General features: G+C 46.2%; 2 protein-coding genes across 3 annotated transcripts; both read right to left on the bottom strand.

The window, feature by feature from the left end:
• Positions 1-5,963: 5,963 nt before the first annotated feature.
• LOC133916561 (cyclin-J18-like) lies at positions 5,964-10,179 on the bottom strand. 2 transcript variants are annotated; one of them, XM_062360283.1, is made up of 10 exons: positions 10,020-10,179; positions 9,839-9,915; positions 9,652-9,769; positions 9,458-9,556; positions 9,360-9,377; positions 9,189-9,259; positions 6,997-7,123; positions 6,847-6,907; positions 6,457-6,592; positions 5,964-6,374 (listed from the first exon to the last, which is right to left on the bottom strand). In XM_062360283.1, exons 1-9 carry the CDS (start codon positions 10,116-10,118, stop codon positions 6,474-6,476), a joined length of 789 nt encoding a protein of 262 aa, XP_062216267.1. In that variant the 5' UTR covers positions 10,119-10,179; the 3' UTR covers positions 5,964-6,374; positions 6,457-6,473. The 2 variants fall into 2 exon arrangements, with proteins under 2 accessions (XP_062216267.1, XP_062216266.1); XM_062360282.1 differs by having other exon boundaries at positions 5,968-6,592.
• An 8,910-nt stretch (positions 10,180-19,089) lies between these two features.
• LOC133914806 (uncharacterized) lies at positions 19,090-19,605 on the bottom strand. The gene has a single exon (XM_062357815.1). The coding sequence runs from the start codon at positions 19,603-19,605 to the stop codon at positions 19,090-19,092; it is 516 nt and encodes a 171-aa protein (XP_062213799.1).
• Positions 19,606-20,378: the final 773 nt, after the last annotated feature.

Here is a 20,378-nt window from a genome sequence, read left to right as displayed (position 1 = left end):
ACCTGATGCCCATGTGATGCTGAGGTCAACCTCGATAGATTAGGAAGAGCCAGTGAGCTCAGAGAGTATATAGCTAGCTTAAATAATGCTTTACTGGATCTAGATTCTAGGAGTATTTGTTCTTCCAGTCCTGCCACTTTTCAGGCTCTTCACAGTGAAGTGCACACAAAACTGCCAAGTGTTTCGTGCTTTGTTCCCGTGTGCAGTTTCTGCCCTGCACACATGCTGATCAATTGCTCTCATAGCTTCATGGCCTATTTTACGGTTTCAAACAGGACCTAGATTCTGTATATTTTCCTTCACGGTTTCAAACAGGACCTACTCGGTTTCAAACATGACCTTTTTTTATCTGTTTTCTTCACTAGAAAGCATCAAAACAAGCACTGAATGGTCATGTGTAGTGCTACAGCAGAAAGGTGAGGAGTCATGCTAAGACTGACCCACGATCTCTTTACTATTAATTCTGTCACAGTGACGTTTCTAGGGCAGTGATACAGTACACCACCATTGCCTTTGCTCATTTAGTCAAACAAACGCAACTCGTCAGAGAATTCAGAAACCTGATGCACGCGAGTACGGAAGTACTAGCACATGTTTATTTCATGCGTTTCTTTTCCTTTCTTTTCTTTTATTCTAGATTCTGGAGTTCGTGTTTGTTATTTGTTAATAATCGTTTCCTTCCTCTGCACCTTGCCACAACAAATTTCAAGTCGGTACTTCAATCTTCAGCCTTTTGACGAATTAGAATATGTTGAATTAAAATATGTTGTGCACTTATGGCTGTTTATGATTTGTGTAATTTTCATGGTAGTTGCACTGGGGGACAAGGAATGAAAGGAAAAACATATGTGCGTGCTTCCATACTTTGGTTGACCGGACAGTACTTTCAGAAAGATAAAACTAATTGTGCTCCTATGATGAATTAATCTATGGATGTTAGGACAAATCCTGTTGATCATTAAGTTCGTACATTCTTATTTTTAAGTAATGTTATGTACGCCTTCTTGTACCTTTTAAGTTATGTTGTGCACGCCGTCTTGTCCGCATATACGTTGTTAGGAATGGCCTGTAGGATAGGCTCTACTGCAACAAATGGTCTACAAAACAAGTGATTTTCAGGTACTATCATGTCAGTGCATGTGTAACAAATTCAAACTAATGTCCTGATTCAGATAAAAGTTTTCATATTTCAACTTTAGTTAATCTCTAATTTGCACATTAACCAATTCAGATTTCATCAATTTTGTGCACATACTGCCAATTGATCGTTTCTATGTCCATCACCAGCTAAGCATAAACCTGTTTTCCTTTGTGCAAAATGCCTGTGAGTGTACAAATATACATCCACTTCTAAACCGGTTGCTGCAAAAGGAAGAATAAACAAATGGCACGTATGTTTCCTAGTGAAGTATGGCTGCAGATGAAGTGTAGGGCAAGGCAACGTCGAGGTCTAAAGGATCCTGCACCAAATCCCCATCATTGGGAGGTTGGCCTGGCCAAAAAATTTGTGCACAACAACTCGCCTTTGTATTGCATGAGCCCCCTCTGCCCAAAATTTTCCATGATAGGGTCAAGAAAAGCCATCATTATTGATGTAACTGGGACCCCTCGAGCAATCAGCTGCAATTCAAAGGCTCCAATCCGAGCCCCATATCATTTGATTTGGTTGCTTAACAAATGGTCCTTTCATTATCTTTTCAAGGGCCTACCATAATTCCAACCCAATTTGCTCAAAAGTTTTTCATTTCCTCTCGAATGGGCAAAACTTTCTTGCAGATTTGGAGCCAACTAGGCAGATTGACGCGCTAAGCTGTGCCCATGGAGATTTAATTGAATCTCAAAACACAGCATAACAGTTTTACATTTTTTCTGCACAAAAGTAGTTTCTGTGCAATCTCTCATCTCTAGCCTATATTTTCAAGGAGCACAGCACTATATGTATGAATTAGGATAAGCGATATTACTAATAGTTCATGGTATACGTATCTTTGATTCGTCTAGCTGAAGAATAATTATTTATAAATAATCTAATTGTATAAAAATGCATGTGTTATCTTAATGTTTGGTTTGGATAAATACCAATCTCATTTTGAAATCAAAATAGTACATGAATTTCATGCATATTCATGTTTACATGCAATTCATGAGTATTTTAATGAATTTGGTGCAAATTTGAATTGTTTGAATTTAAATTTGAATTCATGAGTATTTTAATAAATATAATTAAATGGATCATTATAAAGGAACTCACTTTTTCATCTATTAACCTAGGGCTGAAAATAATTTTAGAAATTAGTACACTATATGAGAGGAATATTAGTGAATTTTTCTAGTTTTTTGGGAATATATTTAAGGCCTTAAAAATTGATATAATTTCTAAAAGTAGCCACCTTTGGAGAATTTAAATTCTAAATCTACAAATGCTCTTGCATGAAAAATCTTTGGCTAGGAGTCGCTGCAGAACGTTGTCGCCATGAGCCCGATCGGAAGACTTTGCCAAGCTCGCCACTGCCAATTTTTTGGTGTCCGAAGCTGACTTTCTGCTCCGCGGTAGACTCGACGTGAGATGCTGCAGCTGCTAGTGCCACTCTTGAGATGTCATTCGCATCGTTCACCGCCGGCCGCCAAGAGAGAGAGCGAGAGAAGGATGCTGAGATGAGGGAGAGCATCACCGTTGGATCTAATCGGACGGCGGAGCTATGTTGCTACAGTATCTACAATAACTTGATGCTCTGAGAGGCGGCCAATGCTTGGCCCGTTAGTATATGTTATTGATTGATTATCTGCAGACTGTTGCTGTTATTTATTTGGCACTGGTACATAACTAGCAGAAGCAGACCTTGCGTCACTGTTAGCAACTTGCCACACTGCTATTGCACTGGTAGCTGGGTTTGTTGTATACTTGTGTATCCATGCATGCAATTTACACTTGGGAAAATACAGGTCAAATGAGAGAAAAGGAAAGAAATGTGACTGCCTGCCTAACTGCTTCAGATAAACCTTTCATGTCGTCAGCTGTAGTTAGTTCATGGAGTTATCAGCATGACAATGAGCAAGCACTGAAAAAAAAAACTAATGTCTGTGTATGTATCTGACCCCTTTGCAATGATTAGTACATAATTCAGACAGTTCAGAACTTCGGATCATTTCGTTGGATATTGCAGTTATATTTCTTTTGCACTAGCCAATAATTAGATGACCATTTGTTCGTGGATAGTATAAGGTGAGGAATTAGTTTTTTTTTCTTTTGTAGGTCTAAAGTATGAACCTGCAGCCAGCTAACACATGCAGTGGCAGTTCAAAATTCAGATTAACCAGTAGAGGCCTTTTCTTTTATCATACACAAGCATGGAATGGGTAGTTAGTTACAGGCTGCACCTGTCAGATGAGTTTCTTGCATTGTAATGCATGCAGGAAGGGGGGGCATCTCAACACCTTACTTCCAGAACAATATACTTTCAAGCTTTAAGTTCCAAGCACTTTGCTTAAAACCATTGAAGTTGCATTTCCTTCAAGAATTTATTTTGTATTTCGGCCAAAAAAACTCCTAAATTCTAAATTTTCCTTTTGTTGCATTTATTAGATCTCCTACTCAGCTACTCCTACCCCTCACTAGAAAATAACATAAAGCGCAACACCACCAATCAGAAAAATCAGCACTCGCATTCAAGACAATGTACAGTGACATAACATCTTGGCTTTATCAATATTCAGATAATGCTTTGGATACAATTAAAGACATGAAAAGGAGATAAGAAGTAAGGCAATTATGTCTCTGCTCAAAGGCAAACAGTATAAATACTACACAGTACACTAACAGAATCAACCAAAATCATGGTCTCCATGACATTCTGCCAACCTAATAACAGTTTCTTTTAGTGAATTACAAAAAAATTACAACTATTGTGTCATTTGTAACACAAAAATATAAATATTATGCCTAGTAACACAAACTACAATTGTACACCAATTTCACACATATTATCTTTGCCGTCAAAATCCATTGTTATTGTTACTGTTCACTCCAAAAATCCTAAAACTTTTTGTACGTATTTTATAATACATGTGCAACCTATTTTAATTGGATTGACCCAAAAATCATGTATAGAATTTAAACTAAAATTCTCCAAAAATGCTACTTTAATAACTTCTAAAAATTATTAGGGCCTCAAATAAAATCCTAAAAATATAAAAAATTCACTAATATTCTTATTATATGATGTAATAGTTTATAAAATTATTAACATCCCTAATTTATATGGTGAAAAAGTGAGTTACTTTGTAATGCTCAAAGTAACTCACTTTTTCACCATATAACCTAGGGCTAGAAATAATTTAAAGAATTATTTTATCATATAATAAGAATATTAGTTAATGTTTTCAGATTTTTAGAATTTTATTTGAGTCCCTAACTATTGTTAGAAGTTATAAAAATAGCATTTTTTTTTGAGAATTTTAGTTTAAATTCTACACAGCCTTTTTGAGTGAATTCAATTAAAATGAGTTTCACATGGATTATGGAACACTTAAAAGAATAGGATTTTTAAAGAAATAGAAGACCACTGATTTTTATATTGATGAACAACACCAGTAAACAGTGAATTACGATAGCATGGATAACGGAAATCGGGTTATGTATGAAATTGGTGTACAAAACTATAAGTTTTGTGTTATTATGTAAAATAGTTATAGTTTTGTGCAATTTACTCTTTTTAAAACAAAAAAAGACTAGTCAATGCTTCAGTAGTTAAAAATTCATCAACAAACAAATGGGATTATCCTGAGTTTTACTTTACTTCACTGGTACTTTCCAAGCTAACATGAACCGATTTCGGCTTATCATTAAGCCTACAAATGGCCAAATCCTAAGGTTAGGCCGCTAGGTCATGATGGATTATTCCTCCTGTAAACACAAAGCATGCTCATCCGGCATGAGAATTCAATGTCTGAAGCCACTCAGCTCAAGCTCTTCGCACTGAAAGAGAGAGAGAGAGAGAAAAAAGCAGAGTCGAGAGGGACACACGAGCTGCAATTCAAAAGCGTGTGTGGCCCTTGCTTCCGGTCTGCAGGCTCCAGCTTCAGGTGATCCGTCCCGATCTCACAACGAGAATCCTCGCTTCGGAAGCTCACTTTCTTCTTCTTTCTGACGAAGTGCTCTGTTTGTTGGCTCCGGTTTAAGGATGTTGAAGCGGACGCCATCGTGGGAGCTCCTGCGGAACGATCGGACAGCGCGAGATGACGTTGATAAGTGATGTGGAATTGTGAAGAAACAACCAAGAGATTGGTTTGTTGGTTGGATGTTGCAACTTAAATCGATTCAGTTTTATGTAATACTAGTAAAGCAAACAACTGAAGTATCAGGAAGCCATATAGCGTAATAGCTACGAACTGATACTGTTGATCCCAAATTTTAATCTTTCTTGGGTTTAGATTGTGCTTGGAATTCTCGAGCAAAAGCTCCAAGCATGGTGTCAACTAAACAATTGCAACTAGATTGTAGGCTTGTAGCTAGTTACATGGTTGGACAAGGACTTGGCACCAGATGTTCATGGATAACCTTCAAGGACCTTGGGTACAGCACGGAGAGCCGAAAGATGACTGGAAGTTGCTAGAGAAACTTTTAAGTATTTGATGCTTGATAGATCAATAAACTCGAAGGCATATTTGCTTCCTGCTTCTCATTGGCTTGAGAATATTGACTCTTCATATGGCCTGTTGTACGCTGTAGCAATACTCTGACCCTTACTCATCAACTACTCCTTGGACCCCATGTATGATCTTTCACTCGACAATTCGGCAGGCCTTGAATCTTGGTGCACCAGTCTTTCCTTTCAATTAGGGAAACAAACAAATATCTTGAATACCACAGCTGATCTCAATGAGAGGTGATGGCCCATCTGTATCTTGATATGCTAGCTACTTAAGAAACTTAATACATTGCATCAGCATATTCCATTACCTCAGCGTATCATCACTATATCACGCTATTTCACAATTGTCAAGTGGTATAGCACATTGCAGAAAGGGAAGGAAAAAAAAACTCCATGAAGTTCATAGAGTGCACCTAGGCGTGAGGGTGCAACGGTACATCCATTGGAGAGCTCAAAGAGGCAGAACAGCAGGAGCCAGGAGCGATCCAGCACCAGTGCACCACTACATTGGTCATATATGCTGAGCTCCCATGTGAAGGCATTACTCTTGGAAATGTTTACGCGATTGATTAGCAGGCATCATTTTTCAACATATGTTCAATACATAATACCATCACGAGGTGCTTAGGTGTATTCCTTTAAATACCATATGGTTCAGTTCACAGGACTGTATTCGACATCTTAATCTCGAAACTGTTGGACAAAACCAGGCTACAGTATCTCCTACAAACATGTATAGCAGTCTTAGTTAGACGGCGTTAGTACTTCACAACGGGCAAAACTGGGCCACAATCTTGTGCTCTACCGTATTCGCAATAAACATCAGACATCGAATTCCATCTTGTCCTTGTCTTTGATCTCATCCGGTTTGAGCACGTGCATGAGAATTGTCAGAACAATCTTCATGATTTCCTCTTCATCATATGTTGTAGCAAATCTGACTGCAAAATGCAGATGTATTAATGTACCGCCCCATAGGCCTAATCCATTAAAGATAACTTGTTCATACATCAATACTATATGAACTCCAGGAACAGCCAGTGTTAACTGAAGTTGAATTAAATCGATACTCATTGTTTGACTAGATATCAAAATCATCTAATTCTAAGCATCTATTAATGTGATTCCTTTTATTGCAAGTACACAAAAAGCATTAAACCATGCATTAATAAACTGGAGTTTTCTAATGGCTTACCCCAAGGAAGGATTGGAAACTCCCATGTCTGCTTAGGAACTGATATAGCATATGCAGCAACCTGAAAAGAATTGAGACAACTTGTGTCAGGCATTAAATTGGTGCATAGCCCTTTCGAAAATACGTGCAATGGGAATGCAGCAAACATACAAGAGTTGAAGCAGCAAGTGAACAGGGAGAGTTAAAAAGCAACGAGGTATCTTCAGTCTCATACAGAAGATCCAAAATCTCCATGCACACATCCAGATCCAAAAGATCACCTAATTTTGATATTTCCCTGATAGTGAAGAAGAAAATAAGCAGCAAATTAATTGATAACATAATTTATCTTTCATTTAGACCAAGAAGTCAACAACAAGCAAATAGTAGCAGCAGTTAATCGATGCTCTAGTACTTCCACACTGCTCTCCAACTATGGTAAAGTAATGTTAATACAGGTTTAATATTGCCTAGTGGTTGGTGATACTTCTTGTGGCCATTAGTCTGTAGGATTAGAGAAAAGAAATGGTAATCAGAATCATTAGACAAGTCATTCAATGGAACAGTCTAGGGGAATTGGGTGCAAAATGGCAAACGAACATAATGTACATTTTTCATTTTCCGTATTGTTAGATTCGCTAGAGGATCACACCCAACTTAATGAAACACCGGAGGGACGTCTTCCCTTCCGTGTTCTTATTTGTATTGTTAGATTCACTTGTGAAAATAAGAAACATGATATGAGATTATTTTTAATAATTTCTCACATTTTAGAATTTCTGGACCAAGCCATTCTACTAAGAATTGCACCATAATAAGCTAGACAGGCTGCTCTCCGCAGTGAGAAACTGAACGGAATACATTTTAGTGACAAGTCACCACACCTGTCTGTTGTGTAATCTCTCATACATGGACCATGGATGTGGACCTAAGAGCACCTCCAGGAGACTACCAAGCGCCGTCAGGGCAACCGCAACGCCGCCAAGGCCGGCACACGCTTCTGGCCACGACGGAGGAGCGGCAGCCCGTCAACGGCATGTAGCAACACCTCCTGGAGTCCCCCGCCCCCGTTGCAATGCCAGCCGTCGCCTCCGGCCGGCAGCCACGTCTCCCCGCGCAACCTGGCACCGAGCGAAAGGCGGCTGTGCGGAAGACATAGCCGGCGGCCTAGAAGGCAAAGGTGGCAGCTCCCTCGGCATCCCGACCCGCTTCACCTCCTCCGTGCGACCCACTTTAGCAAGATGTTGATGCTAATGAAGATGATGATAAGGGGAGGGTAGAAGTACCACTCCAAGCTCGGCGGCGCAAATGAGGAAGAGGCCTCCAGGGAGGAAGCAAGAGAAAGAGAGGTTGAAGAGAGGAGGAGAGGGTGCTATCTACAAGGAGGCGCTTCAAGAGATGATCACAACAAGGAAGGACATGAAGTATGAGAGGAAACAAGAAAAGGAAGCAAGGTTGATGGAGCTCAAAGCCATCGAGGAGCGCAAGGCTGCCTATGAGGAGCGCAAGATGGCCATGGCGGAGTGCAAGGCGGCCTATGAGGAGCGCAAGGTTTCCGTTGAGGAGGAGAAGTTGAGGGTCTTTGGCGGAGAGATCCTCACCAAGAAGATGGAGTAAGAACAAAAGATCATGTTCATGGACATGAATGGCCTTGATGAAAAACAGAGAGCATATGTGGATGCAATGTGTCGTCATATCTTGGCATCAAAGATGGGCAGGTGGATGGGCAGGAACATGGGAGGCAATGGGAACTTTGGGGCCAGTGGGAGTGGGAGTGTGTGGTGCTCTATGTTTGAGCAATTGGGATGAACTTTGTGTTTTCATGATCTTTTGCTTTTGGATACACTATGTGGTATGATGATGAACTATTTGGGATGATATGTGGCGTAATTTGGTTCAATTCTTGGGCAAATTAAGTTTGAATTTGAATTTGAAAAAGTATGGATTTGAAATGTTGTTGAATTGTGTGTGTTTGAAACATAATAGTTTGAATTATTATGATGTGAAAATGGAGTTAAAATAGAGTTCATATGCACAAGGGAAGAGAAATAGAAGGAAATGAAATATTGGAGAAGAGGATTATTGGTAGTCTACTGAAGCAGCTTTCCCACTAGTGCTGAAAATGTTATTGGGGCTCCCCCAATAACAACTTATTAGGGACGGCTTATTGCTAGTCTCCTGGAGATGCTCTAAGAAAAACGTGAACTTAGAGACGAGACATTTCATCACTATAATTGTCGTTCACTACAAATAAGATCTTTATATAAATTCCAACCATGCACACTTTAAAATTTCATAGTTTGCCTTTAACAGTGTTAACAATTGGTTACAGATTAGAAAAGTTAGTAAACAATCCAAAGAACCTGAAGTGAATGAGAAGCTCCTCCAGGTATATGAAAGCAATGCTTGAAGATCCAATGTTATACTCCACTACCTACATATCACACAGGCACACAGCAAACAAGAAGAACATAACACTGTTGAGCAGCAACGAGTTAACATCTTGTCCAGTTATAATCTTAGCCAGGCTTTACCTCCATGAACACCAATTCCTGTGGCATTAAAGCAAACAACTTCAGTCACGACAAGTAAGCATTAAAAAAAGGAAGAAAATAATTTATTGTGAACTCACGGCCACAGCAAAATCGCGACATGTGAAATGCTGGTCGGCGATGATGCGATCTCCCAGCGCCTTGAGGCTCTTCGCGGAGAGCGGCCTTACATCATGGATCTGAACAAAGAATTTCAGAAAGAAAGGAAGGTGATACTGCCGCCCATGTCAAGAAATTACACAGCGTTTGCACAAGTAAATGTTCACGACATCACCTTGCTGGCGATCCACACGGCGACGAGCGCGAAGAGCTCCAGGTTGCTGTCTCTCAGGGGCTCGAGGAGCCAGGACCTCACGGCTCCTCCGTTTCGCGCGCCACAGAACCCCATCTTCCTGCCGCGACCAGGCCAAGAAATAAGAACCATCGTCCCCCCAGACAAGAATCGGAGAATGATCGATCACCTCGGGAGTGCGGGGAGGAAGCGTCCGGCGAAGAACGCCAGCGCGGAGTACTTGACGATGGGCCGGAGGTCGAGCCGCTGCAAGGAAATCGCGGGAGGAAGCAGCTGAGGTGTAGCTCGGTCGGGGTTTTGGGGGGTTGGGTGGGTGGGCTCGGGAACGGAGGGCAGGGAATAATGCGTACCTTGGAGGCGTGGAGGAGGAACTGGAGGAGGTGGCGGCGCCTGGGGGAACCCGGCCACGCGCTTGCCGCCGCAGGGTCGTCGTCCTCCTCGACTTCCATGGTGACGCGCGCGAGTCAGGGAAGAGCTGGCGGACGCAGGTGAGCAGCAGCCGGCAGCGCAGCTTGACAGAGTCAGCAGCCACGAGGGCCGGGCGGCTGAGCACCACGGAGGCATCCAGAAGCAGCCCAAGTGGAAGAGGGAGGCCCACTGGGCAATCGGTGGGATGCAGTCCTCACTGTACTACGGCCTACTGGCCCAGTATTTGGGGCAGACCTGAACAGATTCGGCCCGGTCAGGCCCAACGCCACTTGTCTGAGTTTTCTCTCGCTCACACTCAAAGGACGTGGTTGGTTTTACTTAGCTAGCTCGGTGGATACTTATAATTTTAAGATAAGTGTATTTGGTTAGTCTCATCAATTGTTCTATCCTGATTCGATAGATGTAAATATACGTCTTCAGCTTGGTCTGAGAGTGAAGCTCAATTTGAGCTTCACTCCGCAGTTTGGTCTGACTGGTATAGCTTTTTATATCCACTCGTATAGTTATACATGCGAGCTCACTTTTTAGTGTTATAAAATCATCTTCATACAAATAACTAATCACAATCTAAACTCTTACGTATGCTCATGCGGCTTCAGATTCGATCAAACAAATAGAAACTCAGCTCAGGCTGTCTAGACAGATACAACTAATCAAATATTATTTTTTTCAATAAATATGATTCCGCTTAGCTGTATACGCGATACAGCTCTATAAAATCAAACTGAGTCAATCTGAATCTTCTCAAATATAAAAAAAGGTAAGTCAATGTGAGTCTCCTCTACTTTTGTTTTGCGTCGTAATGAATTGAACTCTTCAGATTTTGTGGAAAGTTGTCTAACCAAGTGAAGCCTCTTGATTTTGCCGAAGACTGAAAAAAGTTCTTTCTAGATGGCTTTCTTGGGTTGTGAGTTATCTATGCAATGCAGCGAAAGTTGTCGATCTAACTACAAGCTCAGCCTAAAACTTGATTGATCCGGTTGGAAGTTCAAAAATCCATCTAATTAGTGTGTTCTGATATGAAAGTTAATTTGAATGATTATTTTCGAAGTTAGAAAATGACATTGTTACATCTATGCTTGTCAATGTGAAGGGCAATGAGTAAAGGGCCCAAATGGGGACATCCTCTACAAACATTTTCCTGGCCATAAAAACTAATGTTTTGCAGAAAATAGAACTTGATTTTCATTATCTGCAAGAAATAAACGCACATTCCATTGGATACACAACAGAAGGATTGGAGTTCTATCACATTTTGCATGTCCCGCCCTCAGATGTGAAGAATGATCACAAGACAGCATTGATAAAGATAGTGAGAAGCAAGATTACAACCGACCAACTCATTGCTCACCTCCGTCGTCTTGTACCTGGTAAATAGGTTTGGGAGGTTGAGGAGCACAATAATAATTCTTTTGTGGTGCCTTTCCTATCAAAGGCTGAGCTCCAAAGAACTATGGCATATGGGGGTGCTGAAATTAAAGAGCTTGGTGTCCAGCTAATGTTTGAGGAGTATGTGATGGCACAAGAGGGTTTCTACTACCAAAAGTGTGGATGCGTGTTCTGGGGCTTCCGAAAGCGCTGAACAAGTTCCAAATTTGTGGGAAATTGTACCATGTTTGGTGCTATGCAGAAGGTAGACATGGTGGCTACCAAACACAACACATTCGGAAGATACTATGTGGCAGCACTTAACCCTGCGTCGATTCTGAATCAAATGGATGTGGTCATTGTACTTTGAGTCAAAATTTGAAGTTGAGGAGGACAACATTGATAGTGCCACAAAACATATGGACACATATTACGAAGGAAAGGAATAGAATGGAGACGACGACAAGGCAACAAGAGACACGAAAGGGGCTAAAAATGGATCGGTGGAAAAGAAAGATGATGCTCCTAGTGATGGTACGACAGATGGTCAAATGATGGAGGCATCTCTTACAGGTGCGAAAATGGCTGCAAGGTGGTCATCGAGGACGGCGTGCTCACCATCTTTGACACTACATGCTTGATGTTGGCGCAAGTGAGGCGTGGTGGCAATCGGCTGTACACCCTGCGGCTGAACATTACCGATCCTATGTGTCTCTTGGCGAAGGCCGATGACATGGCGTGGCGATGGCATGCGTGCTACGGCCATATGCACCTTAGGGCAATGCACGACCTCACAGCCAAAAGGATGGTCGATGACGTCCCGGCGCCCAGCGATCAAACACGTCGAGCAGTTATGCGGTGGCTGCTCATTGGCCAAGCAGCACCGAACGGCGTTCCCGCAAGCATCCTCTTTACCGCGCCGAGTGCATCTTCAAGCTCGTGCACGGTGATTTGTGCGGGCCGATTAGTTTGACACCGCCAACAGAGAAAACACTCGACACTGAAGGAGTGCCGCTCCGTTTTCGTACCGTTCAGAACATCGACGACGCTCTGAATGCACGCGAGATGGATTTCAATGGTTTGTGCATGTTTGTGGCTAAAGAGCTGGCGAACATTGAGCAAGCCCTCAAGGAAGGTTGCTGGCGGCAGGCGATGAAGAAAGAGCTGCAATCAATTGGCGAAAACGCGACATGGGAGCTTGCGCAGCTGCCGACGGGACACCGATGTTAGAATAAGTCTTGAGCGCTTAGCGTCGAGTTTTGGGTTTGTTTGTTTCAATTTCGGTTCAGAGCACGATCATGTCAATTGGTTGTGCGCGTTTGTAGCTCGAGGCATGCGCGTTCATGCCGGAGCGGAGTCATAGCGGTTGACGCGACATGCTGGAACGTGCGAACGGCATGCCGCGCCCGTCGGAGAGCCTGTGGCCACGACGATGTCGAGTCTGTAACCTCCTTTATATTCAAGCAATAGAGTCCTGAAAACGCTACCGCATTGCAGCACACATTCGTGCGTTTCTCTGGTTTCCAATTGTGTTCGCGTGCGTGTGTCTTCCAGGGAGCTCGACGACGACGTGCAAGCGTCGTATCTCTGGCGATTTCTAACAAGTGGCATCAGAGCCGGTTGCGGGGGGGGGGAGCTCGATCGCGGCAAGGTACCGCTGTTGGAATCGAGACCGTGCAATCGACTACGCGCTCATGGCCGGCGACGGGAAAGGCGAGGGGAGCGGCGCCAAGGATGGCGTCGTGGTCCAGCGGGTGGTGCGTGACCAAAACGAACTACACCGAGTGGGCACTCCTCATGAAGGTCAAGCTCAGGGCCCAGGCGCTCTGGGCCGCCGTCGACACAGGAGGCGTGGATTCTCAGGAAGACATGATGGCGCTCGATGCTTTGTGCAGCGCCGTGCCGCCAGAGATGGTGTCCGCGATCGCCGAAAAAGAAACGGCGAAGGAAGTCTGGGATGCTATCAAGACCATGCGAGTTGGCGATGACCGAGTGAAGAAGTCGAGCGCCCAACAGCTGCGCAGGCAGCTCGAGGCGGCGACGTTCAAGGATGGTGAGTCTGTTGAAGAGTTCGCTCTGCGACTGAGCGGCATGGTGGCCACTCTGGTGACTCTCGGCAAGGTTGTGGAGGAGACCAAGGTAGTGGAGAAGCTGTTCCGCAGCGTGCTGCAGCGATTTCATCAGATCGTGCTGGCAATTGAGACGCTGCTTGATGTGTCCAAGCTCACGCTGGCGGATGCGACGGGGGGGTTGAAGGCCGCCAAAGATGCGTTCGAGCCGCCACCGTCAACAGTGCAACATGATGGCAAGTTGTACTTGACGGAGGAGGAATGGGATGCGAGGAGAAAACGGCGCGAGGTTGAGAATCATGACGGCAGCGGCGGCTCAGGCAAGAACTTCGCGCGTCGAGGAAGGGGGGCGTTCGAATGGGCGTCCATGAATGGGCCATGGCGGCGGATCGTTGTCGAGCGGGCCGCCAGTGGCCTCGGACCAGTGCTGGAGGTGTGAAAAACATGGGCATTGGGCCCGGGAGTGCAGGTCGAAGCCGAAGAAAGAGTAGGCCCATGTGGTCCATGAAGAGGAGGCTGCTTTACTGCTACTGCGAGCGAGTGTCGGCAAAATCCCCATTTCGTCACCGGTACAGGACTCCCCGGCGATCACACCGACGACCGGAGCGGTGAAATGTGAGGCTGTGCAGGAGCGGGCGGTGTCGTGCCTGGTCCCGAACCTCGACATCAGGCCTGTGGAGGCGTCGGCGCGCTCCCCGCCCCAAATCCGGAAGGAGAAGGTCTTCGTGCAGCTTGGGAGAGCGGAGGAGAACCGCGACGCCAAGCGATGGATCCTCGACACTGGAGCGATGAACCACATGACGGGGTCGCGAGCCACCTTCGTCGAGATGAACACCAAAGTCTGTGGAACGGTGCAGTTCGGCGATGACTCCGTCGCGCGGATCAAAGGACGCGGGACCGTGATGTTCGTCTGCAAGAACGGCGAGTATCGCTCCTTCGCCGGTGTCTACTACATCCCCCAGGTCACGACGAACATTGTGAGTGTGGGTCAACTCGACGAGGGAGGTTATCAGGTGCTGATTGATGGCGGAGTGATGACGATTCGTGAACTGGGAGGACGCCTGCTTGCCAAGGTGAAGCGTGCCCAAAACCACCTGTATGTGCTCTCTGTTGAGCTCGCACGGCCGGTGTGCTTGGCACTGCGAGGCAGTGAGGCGGCTTGGCGCTGGCACGCACGACTGGGGCACCTAAACTTCCCGGCAATGAGGAGGATGGCCCGTGAGGATCTGGTGCGCGGACTTCCTGAATTCAGTCAAGTGGATCAACTTTGCGAAGCTTGTCTGGCAGGGAAGCAGAGGAGGACGTCGTTCCCAGATCAAGCTCAGTACCGCGTCGGGCGAGTGCTGGAATTGGTGCACGGAGACATTTGCGGCAAGATCACGCCAGCCACACCAAGCGGAAATCAATACTTTCTGCTCATGGTGGATGACAAGAGCAGGTTCATGTCAGTAGCTCTGTTGAAGATGAAGGATCAAGCCACTGAAGCAATCAAGCAGTTTCAGTTCATGGCCGAGGCGGAGACAGGACAGAAGATGGGCGCGCTATGTACTAACCATGGCGGGGAGTTCAATTCAGCAAAGCTCCACGACTACTGTCTGGAACATGGCGTGCGGAGGCAAACAATGGCGCCATACTCCCCTTAGCAGAATGGAGTTGTGGAACGGCGGAACGCCACCATGGTGGGCACTGCCTGGAGCATGATGAAAGCGAAAGGGCTCCCGAATCGGTTTTGGGGGGAGGCTGTGCTCACTGCTGTGTATGTGCTGAATCGGACGCCGACGAAGAGTGTGGAAGGTATGACACCATTTGAAGCTTGGTATGGCAAGAAGCCATCGGTTCATCATCTCCGCACATTTGGATGCATTGTTTATATGAAGAACACGATGCCCCACTTGAAGAAGCTGGAGGACAGGGGTCGGCACATGGTGTTCATCGGCTATGAACGAGGCTCCAAGGCGTTCCGAGCTTATGATCCGGTGACGCGGCGAGTTCACATCACCAGAGATGTGATGTTCAATGAAGATGCTCAGTGGAATTGGGACGATGAAGATGAAGGCAAGGCTGATGCCAGCGACACGTTTACAGTGGAGTACATGGTGATCACCGGGCGGGAAGAACCACAAGAAGAACCTGCGGCGGCGCCGGCGTCACCACCGCAAACGCCCGGGGGAGCTGGTGGCACGGCGTCCACTCCAGTACACATGGTCTCGCCACCTACAAAGCTGGGGGACCAGCTGGATGCCGACCACGATGACGACGCGCCCTTACGGTTCCGAACCGTGGAGAACATCCTCGGGAAGGTGACACTGCCGGGGCAGGCAATCCACAATCTGGGCCACGGCGAGCTGCACGCAGTGAGCGCCGAGGAACCGGATATATTGGCGGATGCAGAATGTCAGCCGTGTTGGCGCAAGGCGATGGAAGAAGAGCTGCAATCCATTGAAGAGAACCAGACCTGGTCGCTGGCTGAGCTCCCCAAAGGGCGACGAGCAATCGGTTTGAAGTGGGTGTTCAAAGTGAAGCGAGATGAGCAGGGAAAAGTGGTGCAGCACAAGGCGAGATTGGTTGTAAAGGGGTATGCCCAACGCCATGGCATCGACTACGGTGAAGTCTTTGCGCCTGTGGCACGGCTGGAAGCAGTGCGGCTGATCATGGCCATGGTGGCTCATCTGGGCTGGGAGGTACACCATATGGATGTCAAGTTATCCTTCTTGAATGGAAATCTGCAGGAAGAAGTGTTTGTTGAAAAACCTCCTGGTTTTGTGAGAGCCGGAAGGGAGCATCGAGTGTTTAAGCTACACAAGGCACTATATGGGTTACATCAAGCACCTCGAGCTTGGAATCAGAAGCTGGATGAGAGCTTGACTCTGCTGGGTTTTCTGAAGTGTCCTTCAGACCATGCTATATACTACAGAGGAGATAGTGGTGAGCGCCTGGTACTGGGGGTTTATGTAGATGATCTTGTGATCACTGGCAACAACAGAGAAGGGATCCAACAATTCAAGAAGGAGATGACTGAATTGTTCAAGATGAGTGATTTGGGGTTGCTACATTATTATCTTGGCATTGAGGTGAAACAGCATGAAGATGGGTTTTTCCTCAGTCAGAGCAGCTATGCTAAGAAGATTTTGGAGAAGGCAGGGATGGCCGAATGCAATCCATGCAAGATACCAATGGAGCCCAGACTGAAACTCAGTAAGCAGAGCACCAGTCCTCTTGTGGATGCAACTTTCTATAGAAGTTTGATTGGCGGCCTTAGGTATTTAGTCAATACTCGCCCTGATCTTGCTTATTCAGTTGGGTATGTGAGTAGGTTCATGAAAGAGCCACACATGGATCATTTGCTAGCATTGAAACACATTCTGAGATATATTGCTGGCACATGTGACTGGGGTCTATTTTACCCAAGGAAGAAAGGAGTACAACCAAGTTTGGAGGGGTATAGTAATAGTGACTTAGCAGGAGATATTGATGGCCGAAAGAGCACTACTGGTGTTATTTTCTTCCTTGGTGATAGTCTTGTTAGTTGGCAATCTGCAAAACAGAGAGTGGTGGCCATGTCAAGTTGTGAAGCTGAATATATTGCTGCTGCAACTGCTGCTTGTCAGACTGTGTGGTTGGCAAGGCTGCTAGCTGAAATCCTGAATTCAGAAGTGAGCATGCCATTGCTAAGGGTGGACAACAAGTCTGCTATTTCCCTCATCAAGAATCCAGTGTTGAATGATCGCAGTCGACACATAGACACAAGGTTTCATTTGATCAGGGAGTATGCAGCACAGGGAAAAATCGAAGTGAAGTTCATCGGGACAGAAGAGCAACTTGGGGACATTCTCACGAAGTCTCTTTGCAGAGTGAAGTTCCAGGATCTTTGCGAGAAGATTGGACTTCAGAACTTGTCAGGTCAGTAGTGTTGCGCGTCAAGAATTAGGGGGAGAATTGTTAGAATAAGTCTTGAGCGCTTAGCGTCGAGTTTTGGGTTTGTTTGTTTCAATTTCGGTTCAGAGCACGATCATGTCAATTGGTTGTGCGCGTTTGTAGCTCGAGGCATGCGCGTTCATGCCGGAGCAGAGTCATAGCGGTTGACGCGGCATGCTGGAACGTGCGAACGGCATGCCGCGCCCGTCGGAGAGCCTGTGGCCACGACGATGTCGAGTCTGTAACCTCCTTTATATTCAAGCAATAGAGTCCCGAAAACGCTGCCGCATTGCAGCACACATTCGTGCGTTTCTCTGGTTTCCAATTGTGTTCGCGTGCGTGTGTCTTCCAGGAAGCTTGCCGACGACGTGCAAGCGTCGTATCTCTGGCAATTTCTAACAACCGAGCTATTGGGCTCAAATGAGTGTTCAAATTGAAGAAAGATCCTCACGACAACATTGTGAAGCACAAAGCACGGTTGGTCGCAAAGGGCTACACACAGCAGCAAGGAATCAATTTCGACGAAGTTTTTGCTCTGGTGGCTCGGATGGAAACCGTCCGCGTTCTGCTGGCTTTGGCCACGCACGCCGGCTGGCAAGTCCATCATATAGACGTTAAGTCGGCATTTCTCAACAGCGATCTGAAGGAGGAGGTCTACGTTTAGTAACCCTCCGACTTCATCCACCATGAGCAAGAGCATCTAATGTGTCGTCTGCGTAAGGCCTTGTATGGGCTAAGGCAGGTGCCGCGCGCTTGGAACGCGAAATTGGATGAAGTGGTGCTGCAGCTCGGCTTCAGGCGAAGTCTGTTGGAGAATGCGGTGTACCGGAGGAAGGAAGGTGATGATCTTCTTCTTGTGGGGGTGTATGTGGATGATCTTGTCATCACCGGATCAACAATCGGCGTCATCAACACCTTCAAGCAGGAGATGAAGAATATGTTCAGCATGACCGACCTCGGTCTGTTGTCATACTATCTCAGCTGCCACAACAACATTTCAGGGAGTCTGGTTGAGCAGGCTTATTGGCGATTTGACTGAAACCGAACCAATGAAGTTCAAGCTGTTGGTTGACAACAAATATGCAATAGAGCTCCGCAAGAATCCAGTACATCATGATATAAGTAAGCATATTGACACTAGATATCATTTCATCAGAGAGTGTATCAATGAAGGCAAGATGGACATAGAGCACATCTGCACTGAAGAACAAGTTGCTGATATTCTGACAAAGTCTCTCGATCGTGTGAAATTCACTGAGCTACGGGAGAAGATGGGCGTAGTGGAGATGAGAAAGTCATGATTAAGGGGGTGATTTGTTATAATATATAATCATGTCTTAGTTTAGCTCGTTGGAATAAAGGTTGAGCTCAGGAAATAGTCTTGAGGTCAGACCCGTAGGAATCGGTCAGTAGTTTTTTCTAGCTGAAAGTTAGCTGCTCTGTTAGTTTGTTTCAATCAAGGCCACGAACCGATGATATGGGATGGCATATCGGGAGATCGTGGCTGAAGAATTGGGCAAATGGCCCATGTATTCGCTTGTTCGTTTGTCTATTTAATAGAGTCCAAAAAACGCTGCAATTGAGGAGAGCAGCACCAAGAGTTTACCTGTGTTCAGAGTCTCAGCGTCAGTTTCTGTAGCTAGCCTGAATATTGTCGATTTCTCGTCAGACTTAGGCTGCTGCGGGGTTCTCTGAACCCAGCGTTCTCTAGCGCGCGTGTGTCCAGGGTGATAACGGTACTGTTGAGCTTCGACGAGCTGCAACAACAAACGTGTGTGTTGGTGTCGCTGTCGCCGGCCGCCTCCTCCTCGGCGGTGGCGCTGCAGTTGGGCCGCAGCCTGAGGACGCGGCGGAACGAGTACAGCAAGGGCACGAAGACGGTGAAGGGGAGGCCCTTGGGGAGCATGGACACCATCATATCGCCGAGCTCCCCGAGTCTCTCCGCGCCGCAGCTAGACGGCGGCAGCGAGGACGAGGATCTTGTGACGACGACGCGGCGGGGTCGTGGCGAGGAAGGGGTGACGGAGAGGAGGACGAGGACGAGGAAGAGGAGGGTCACGGCCAAGAAGGCGATGGCGAGGAGGCGCCGCGGCTGGAGCGGCCGTAGTCTGAGCGGGAAGAGCCTCTTCTTCCTCCTCGCCGCCGTCATATTCATGCGACGCGATCACTGTCAGGAAGTGGCGAGTACGTTTCGCGGCGTTGATCAAGTTTCCCGAAGCTTAGATTTCCAAGTGAGGCGATATCGACGCAGCCGGGAGGTGAAGAAGGGTGGCAGACGGCGTGGGGATGGGCACGGCGCGAACGGACATGCCGGACCCGGCTACCTGCCCGTGCTCTCCGTTCCCGAGGTCTTTGGGCCCCGCCGCTGGGGTCTGTAGCACGGCAAGCAGCGTTTGAGTCGAGCGGAGACTCCGCCGCCGCTGCTTCAGTCGTCAGGTAGCAGTGTAGCACTACCCAACCGGCTTGCCGGAGGCCCGGAACGGTGTCCAAAGCGGGTGCGACGTGCCGGACGGCCGCGCCGCTGAAGGCCCGCGTTGTAAGGCAGTCCTTCGTACGGGCCGAGAAGGCGTGGGTCCTCTCCGAGGAGTTCGCCACCGACCCATGGGCCATCCACGCGAGGCCTGGCGCGCGCGTGCAGATAAACGAATTGTAGTTTTTTTTGGGGCAACTATTATTCCAGTCCTCTTCCAGGTGTCCTGGTAGGCACATTCTGGAATTCATTCGATTGGAAGGTATTACTATCGTGCTAAGAGTAACTTCAGCAGAAGACTTAAATTTTACTAAGTCATATTTTCATTTGGTTATTTACTTTAAAAAATTCGTCCTTCATGTTTCTGCACGCTCCAGTAGACTAGTTAAATCCCACTCTTCATATATTATATATTATATTTTATTCGCAACGACTATTTTTTTAATAGCTTTATTCCA

Source organism: Phragmites australis, chromosome 4 (genome assembly GCF_958298935.1).
Source record: "Phragmites australis chromosome 4, lpPhrAust1.1, whole genome shotgun sequence".
Lineage (NCBI taxonomy): Eukaryota > Viridiplantae > Streptophyta > Magnoliopsida > Poales > Poaceae > Phragmites > Phragmites australis.
Note: the sequence above shows the minus strand (reverse complement) of the source record. Positions and strands in the feature narration are given on the sequence as shown.

Bases quoted from the DNA above. Each gene is read 5' to 3' on its own strand.
- LOC133916561 (XM_062360283.1), bottom strand. From the start codon at position 10,118: ATGGAAGTCGAGGAGGACGACGACCCTGCGGCGGCAAGCGCGTGGCCG. The intron at 9,916-10,019 runs GTACGCATTATT...ATTTCCTTGCAG, and splicing joins TCCTCCTCCACGCCTCCAAG to CGGCTCGACCTCCGGCCCAT. The intron at 7,124-9,188 runs GTTCTTTGGATT...CTTCACTATCAG, and splicing joins GAGCTTCTCATTCACTTCAG to GGAAATATCAAAATTAGGTG.
- LOC133914806 (XM_062357815.1), bottom strand. From the start codon at position 19,605: ATGAATATGACGGCGGCGAGGAGGAAGAAGAGGCTCTTCCCGCTCAGA.